We start from the raw sequence: 7,820 nt of genomic DNA, 5'->3' as shown, positions 1-7,820 counted from the left end.
CAGGGGTCAAACCCCAGTACGAAGATCAAATAAATTACAGCAAAAATAAATGATATGTAAAACAACTAATGCAATGCAAGTGAATGGTACCAAAGAACATCGGGTATCAAATCTGGATCCAAAGAATAATAGCTATACTGTGGCCACCTGTGCTAGGGGGATAGTTTCAAACACTGCGCGGCCCTGCATCAGTACGCGTCAAGGGGAAGCAGCCTGCAGAACTGCGCGGCCCTTACGCTAGCATCAGAGGTGAGACGTCAAAACGCCCTCGGCTCTAATGTCTAAAATAACTCATCAAAGAGTGGATAACAGTCTCAGAAATAAAAGGATAATGGCTCAATATGAATGCAATGCATCATTCATCATAATCATCATATAAAACATATAAACAAGTCAATACTTTAAATAGCAATTAGACATTTTACATATTCTCATAAAGGCTGTAAGATAGTGATCAATCCGTACCTTATTTGCCAAATAATTACCAGAGTAATTTTTACAAACTTGGTGCAATCCTAATTACTCCAAACCTGAGGCAATTATCATTCCATCAATCCTAACATTTATTTCAACTTCCAATTAATTTAAATATTCAATCCCAGGGTCGAAAATGCCCAAATTAATATTCTGAAAAATTTCCAAAAATTCCAAAACTATGATATATAATTTCTAAGGCATTTCAATACCCAAATAATCAATAATTCAACACAATAGTTTGAAAATCCCTAAAATTAATTCCAGAAAAATGGGAAATTCGATCGATACCTCCAATCGGATCAAATATAGCACCTACAACCAACAAATAATCATATATTAATTATCTAGATTCTAATTCAACCAAGTATTCCCAAATTCAAACCCTAACTCAAAATATACCTCAAGACTTCGAATTAAAGGTCTAAACGACCGGAACAACACTCCACCTAGCTCCGGCGACGAACGGAGGCGGCAAGGGGCAGCGAATAGCAGTGTCGGTCGGAAATGAGTTTCGGCCAACGCGAGAAAATCTTACGAAATTGGTACCAAAAGAAATCCCTCTTTGCAAGGATTCCAGAACTACTTTCGGATTTTAAATCGGGCGAACGAAGGAGAAGTTATGGCCAAAAGAAAGAACGAAAATGGAAGGGGAAAAAGAAACAGGGGCGCACGCCGAGAGGGAGAGAGAAAAATGAGAGGTGGATGATGATAATAATGCATTATACGTATATGTGTGTGTTTCTTTATTTAATTGAGTCCAAATTTGACCCGGTCAATTTAATTCCAACTTCTGTGTGTCATAAAAATTAAATATGTATTTTTAATATCGTCTATGCACCGATATTTTCTGATACATATTTTTAACACATAATTTATTTATTTGGCTTAATTATTTTAATTCACCACTTTAAAATAATTATTAACAAATCTAGCCAAATAATAGGGTAATTAACATCGGGTCCTTACAGTAGCTAGATGTTTGACTTGCCAACAGGTTAAAGCTGAGAGAATGAGACCTGGTGGTATGTTACACAGTCTGGAAGTGCCGCAATGGAATTGGGAGCACATTGCTATGGATTTCGTGACACACCTACCTCGATCTGTTCATGGTTGTGATGTTATTTGGGTGATTGTCGATAGACTGTCGAAATAAGCCCATTTTATTCCATATGATCGTACTTGCCCTTATAAGAAAATGGCTAAGTTGTACATTGATAATGTGGTGAGATTGCATGGTGCGCCAGTAACCATAGTATCTGATCGTGATCCAAGATTTACTTCTAAGTTTTGGGCTAGTTTGCAATCAGCCTTGGGTTCAAAGTTAGCGACGAGCACTGCCTATCACCCACAGACAGATGATCAGTCAGAGAGAACCATCCAAACATTGGAAGACATGTTGAGAGCTGTGGTGATGGATTTCAGTGGCAGTTTTCAAGAATCATTATGTTTGGTTGAATTCTCCTACAATAACAGTTTTCATACTTCGATTGAAATGGCTCCTTTTGAAGCCTTGTATGGCAGAAAGTGCAGATCTCCAACTTGTTGGAAAGAAGTAGGAGAATGGCAATTGGCTATGCCTGAATTCGTTCAAAAGATGAAGGACAAATTTGCCTTGATCAGGAAAAGAATGAAACCAGCCCAAGATCGCCAAGCTAGTTATGCAAACAAGAGGCGTAGACCTTTAGAATTTCAGGTTGGTGATTATGTTTTCCTGAAAGTTTCACCGTTTTGTGGTACTATGAGATTTGGGCGTAAAGGGAAGCTAGCTCCTTGTTATATTGGCACGTATGTGATTGTTGAAAAGGTTGGTATTTTGTCTTATCGTTTGGATTTACCGCAGAGTTTGTCTACGATACATGATGTGTTTTATGTGTCGATGTTACGGAAGTATGAGCCAGTTTCATCTCATATCTTAAGGGTCGAGGAGATAGAGTTGGACAGTTTCCTTAGATATGCCGAGTACCCAGTGAAGATTCTTGATCGTAGAGATAAGCAACTTCGGAACAAGACCATTCCATTGGTTATGGTTCAGTGGAGTAGACATGGGACAGAAGAGGCTACATGGGAAATCGAGGCAAAGATGCGTCAAGAATGACCTCACTTGTTTGAGAAGGCAGTGAATTATTTCATGTACTCTGATTATCCTATGTATTATCATTGGTAGATGTTTAAACCACTTTGTATGTTGTCTTATGTGTGTGTTTGATTTCGAGGACAAAATCTTCTTTTAGTGGGGGAAAATTGTAAGGACCCGATGCTAATTACCCTATTATTTGGCTAGATTTGTTAATAATTACTTTAAAGTGATTAATTAAAATAATTAAGCCAAATAATTAATTTGTTTGCTAAAATATGTATTAAAAAATATCGGTGTATAGACGGTATTAAAATACATATTTATTTTTATGGCACACAGGAGTTGAAATTAAATTAACCGGATCAAGTTTTGAACCCAAATAAAAAAAAAATAGAAACACACACATACGCATATAATATATTTATATCATTGTCTTCTCTCTCTCCCTCAAACATGATTCACGTTCCTGCTTCTGTTTTCCTTTTTCCTTTCCAATTCATTTCTTTATCCGGCCATAACTCTTTCATTGACCGTCCGATTTCAAATATGAAAGTAGTCTCGGAATCCTTGCGACGAGGGCTTTCTTTAGGTACCAATTTCGTAAGCTTTTCTCGTGTCGGCCGAAAACCCATTTCCGACTGATGGTAATGCTAAGTCGTGTCACACACAAATTACTCAACTTAAATCAGATAACAAAATATGCAGTAGTGTGAGTAGGGATCGTTCCCACGAGAAAAGTAAAATTTAAATAGTGTTCTTAAAATACTGAAAATAATAGGAGTTTTTTGGATTTTATAAACTACTATGCAAGAATTAAAATAAAAAAGATCAATAAACTAACGAGACTTGGTATCGGTCGATTATACCCTTGAAATTATTCATTCGATCATCGATTCCCTAAAAATAATTAATTCAAATTGAATATTAATCATTGGAAATTTAATTTATGTTTCACCTTAATTTTAGTTAACTAGAAACCAGCATTATAAGTTAACCCTTACCCCATAAATTAACTCAATATCAGCTATTAGATTTAAATCCACGAAGCATTCAAATGAGTAAAACTGATGAATCTAGACAACACAAATACCAGCGATTTTATTTAATTTAGTCAATTGTTGTTCCTACGATTTAAAAAATTCACCAGTGGAAAATATTAATCATAGTTGCTTCAAAAATTAGATGGTTCAAACAATTACGGATTTTAGTTCTAATTTAGCAATAGATTGTATAGCAAAATCCTAAGGTGATCAATCCTAAAATCTCACATACAAGCATGGCAATAAATCCAAAACAACTTTTGATACGCAATTTGGAATTAAACAATAGAAAACTGAATCTCACAAATAAAATAACTCAAGGGTTCGTCTTCCTCAACCAAGTACTAAAACTTAGCCACAAATATTCATGAATTCTCTAGAAAATTTTATGAAAGAAAAATTAAATCTAAGAAAAGAGATGAAAAATCTAGCCTCAAATGTGTTTCTCACGTTCCAAGTTGTCTAAGTCTGATCAAAATCCCCCTAATTTTTGAGTTATAGGAGTATTTAAAGACTAGAGTCCTAAAGAAATAAGTTTCCTAATTTAAAAGGATTTCTCGGAAAAGTTCGTCGCGAATCGAGCGCCCCAAATTATGCCAAATTTCTGTCCAGCTTTTCTTTCTGCTCCCGCTCGATCTGCTGAATTGGACGGATCGAGGGCGTAGCTTTTTTTCCAGCGAGCAGCGATTTTGAAATATTAATATTTAAAGATCTAGCCGTCAGATTGAGCTGAAATTTAGGCAGCTGCTTTAAAACATCTTGAAATTCATTTTGAATGGTGGAGATTGGATTTGAATTTCTCTAAAATTAAAAATGATTTTATGACCATTGCTGCTTCGTAATTCTTCTCTTATCTCGGCTCTTTCCTTCCATCTTTAGCTTCATTTATTCTTTTTTCCTATATCAAATCACATAAAATGATTAGGAACTATAACATGAATTTAGCCAATCAAAATGCACCTAATCATCATAAATTAACTCAATCAAACATAGGAAAATACCATCACATCAAACTCCCCCTACTTAATCCTTGCTCGCCCTCGAGCAACACAAAACCAAAAATAAGCTCGAACTCATAATCCATAACAAAAATAACCATGATATTTACATTTGTGCCTCAGGAATAAACTCAATGCATGATCAAGAAAGGCGCTAAAATGCTAACAACGGAACAAGTTCAATATCCAGACATTTTAATTCGAGATATATCCCCGAACGTGTGTGTGTGTATGGTCATTAGCCAGTGTCATGCACACTTCACAGATCCATTCAATGTAAATCCTCACAACAGCTCAATTTGCACGCCAACAAATCAAATTAAACCATTGAGAAATTTTATTGTCTTTCACTTGTTCGAGTAATTGCACCCGGTTATCCTCAACTCCGTACATTCTCCTCCATATTTAGCTCTTGGAATTTATAGGACTAGAATTTCAATCCTCATTTCAATGCCTCCCCTCACCTTACTAACTCCATTCTTTTCTTTTTTTTTCTTTTTTTTATTAAGCTCAAAAGGGGAGGTTGATAGGCTAGCGATTTCCTAAGACTATCACAAGGCTCACACGACCTTCACTATGTCATATAAAATTCACAAGCCATGACTCATGCGTGCTTAAAAAAATATTCAACAACAATATCAAAGTCTAATTTGCATTGGATATCAAAGTATTCCAAAGTTAGCAAATCATCTATTTTCAAAAAGCATGCATGTCATCAATTATAATTCATCATGGGCTAGTGATTTTAAACTGTCAAATTCATCACAAACTATGAGCTCTAAAATTTTTTTTTCAAAAATCGGCTAAATTCTCTCAATGACTGGCTAAGTATTCTCCCTCATACTTAAAATCTTACATTGTCCCCAATGTAAGCAAAAATGCAAAAAAAAAAAATAAATAAAAACTAAGAATGAAAGAAAATACTCCCCTTGGGTTGCCTCCCAAGCAGCGCCTCTGTTTACAGTCGTCGGCCCGACTGCAAGCTTCAGTTGCTCATGGTGGTTCATATCTGGTTTCCTTATCCACCTTCACCCACTTGCGCAGTTTTGCAGTAATTTTTGGTCTTTGCTTCCTCTACTTCGATTTCCTGGGTACCTGCAGATCAGAATGAAAACTTTCAACAGTAAAATTCTCAATAGGTCTTGCAATAACCTCCTTAACTTTATCCCCATTCACAAACTTCTTGTGTTCTTGTGACAAGTGATTAATGACATCAAGATTATTAACAACACTTTCACAATCAGGAATTTGCAAGGTATAAAAAATATGAAACTTAACAACCTCCCTATCAAACTCCATAGTGAGAGTGACATTGTTAACATCTATGATGGACTTTGAAGTTTTGAGAAATGGTCTTCCTAAAAAAATAGTACTATTCAAATTATTGCTTTTCATGTCAAGAACATAGAAATCAGCAGGAAAGACCAAATTGTCAACTTGCACAAGAACATCTTCTAACAGACCCCTAGGATAAATAGTAGATCTATCAGCCATCTGGATAACAATTTCAGTTTTATTCAAAGGCCCTAAGTTTAAGGAAGCATAAAGAGAGCACCCCTTCAGTTTGTGTTTTCTCTTCACAGTACACAACTCTTTCAAAAATTTAGCATAGCGAGGTATTTGTTTGATCACATCTAACAATGAAATATTTACCTCACATCTACGAAAAATTTCATACATCCCCTTTATTCCTTCATCCTTCCTAGACTCTTTCAATGCTAAGGGAAAAGGGGGTATGGGTTTATACTTAGAGAGAGAAGGAAACTTACCACTTGGTGCTTCTTTTTGAACTATCTCTTCCTCCTCTACCTCGGATTTCTCCTCATGTTCATTCTTTACTGGTTTTTTCACTACTTCTTCACTAACCTTCAACTTCTTTCCACTCCTCAAGGTGATTGCACTAACATTCTACTTCGGATTCACCACTGTCTCTGATGACAGACTGCTAGAATTTAGTGCCTCCAACCTGTTAACTGCGGTTGCCAACTGCCCCATTTGAGTGTTCAACTCTTGGATACTTGTTCTTGTCTCCTGTTGAAAATTTAAAGTATTAGTAGCAAGATCCTTAACAATTTTTTCTAAAAACTCACCAGGCTCTGGAATTTGAGAACGCTGTGGTGGAGGATGATACGGTGCTCTGTAAGCTTGATTATGCGGTTGGTGTACTGAAGGGTTTCCGTATCTGAGATTGGGATTATCCTTCCAACCTGGATTGTATGTGTTGGAATAAGGATCATACTTCTGTTGTGGTGGACCGGGAAATCCTTCTGCTGCATTGACTTGGTCAGCAGATCCCTCTTGAAGAGTGGGACACATGTCAGTTGCATGTCCCACTTTAGCATAAACTCCACATGCTCTTACAGTTTGTCCACTCCCTACAGCCATTTGATGCACAAAATTCGTCAGTTCAATCAATTGTTGTTCAAGGGAAGAAACATTTACCCCGTTGCCCCGTTTAGGTGCTGGATCACTCATGTTGATGCCAAATTGCTGAGAATTGGCAGCCATATTCTCGATTAAATTCCTTGCTTGAACTGAAGTTTTGTCCACAAAAACTCCTCCACTGGCCGCATCTAGCATATTCCTGTCATGAGACAATAAACCTTCATAGCAGTATTGGATTAATAAATTTTCACTTATCTGGTGCTGCGGACAGCTAGCACAAAGCTTTTTGAACCGCTCCCAATACTCATGAAGTGACTCTCCTGTGTACTGTTTGATGCCATATATCTCCTTTCTCATATTTGATGTTCTTGAAGCTGGAAAGTACTTCTCTAAGAAGATCCTCTTCATCTCTGTCCAGGTGGTAATGGATCCAGAAGGTAGGTAGTATAGTCAATCCTTAGCAGCAATCTTTAAAGAAAAATGAAAGACTCTCAATTGAATTTGCTCCTCTGTTACCCCATGGGGTTTCATGTTTGTGCACACCACATGGAATTCCATTAAGTGTTTGTGGGGATCCTCACCTGGAAGACAATGAAAATCAGGCAACAAGTGAATCAATCCAGATTTAATCTCAAAAGTAGCATTATTTTCTAGAGTAGGAAAAATAATCCATAAAGGATGTTGGTTTGGATCAGGAGTGCCCAATTGTCTCAAACTCAGATTGGCGTTGTCAGCCATTGCTCTTGTCATATATTCAACCACGTGCTTGTCCTCTTCTAGTCTCTTACGAGCTTCTCTCCTATGCCTATGTAAAATTCTTTCTATCTCCGGATTGTACGGAAT

General features: G+C 36.7%; 1 protein-coding gene across 1 annotated transcript; it reads right to left on the bottom strand.

Annotated features, from left to right (window-relative positions):
* Positions 1-5,666: 5,666 nt before the first annotated feature.
* Positions 5,667-7,385, bottom strand: LOC140889687 (uncharacterized). The gene is made up of 3 exons (XM_073297410.1): positions 7,270-7,385; positions 6,559-7,176; positions 5,667-6,474 (listed from the first exon to the last, which is right to left on the bottom strand). Exons 1-3 carry the CDS (start codon positions 7,383-7,385, stop codon positions 5,667-5,669), a joined length of 1,542 nt encoding a protein of 513 aa, XP_073153511.1.
* Positions 7,386-7,820: the final 435 nt, after the last annotated feature.

This window comes from Henckelia pumila, chromosome 3, assembly GCF_033568475.1.
Source record: "Henckelia pumila isolate YLH828 chromosome 3, ASM3356847v2, whole genome shotgun sequence".
NCBI classification, from domain to species: Eukaryota; Viridiplantae; Streptophyta; class Magnoliopsida; order Lamiales; family Gesneriaceae; genus Henckelia; species Henckelia pumila.
Note: the sequence above shows the minus strand (reverse complement) of the source record. Positions and strands in the feature narration are given on the sequence as shown.

Excerpts from the sequence above, each read along its gene's own strand:
- LOC140889687 (XM_073297410.1), bottom strand. The coding sequence starts at position 7,385 with ATGAAGAGGATCTTCTTAGAGAAGTACTTTCCAGCTTCAAGAACATCA. Across the intron at positions 7,177-7,269 it reads CTTCATGAGTATTGGGAGCG|GAATATGCTAGATGCGGCCA; the intron begins GTTCAAAAAGCT and ends GTCTCATGACAG. Across the intron at positions 6,475-6,558 it reads TTGGCAACCGCAGTTAACAG|TGGAAAGAAGTTGAAGGTTA; the intron begins GTTGGAGGCACT and ends CACCTTGAGGAG.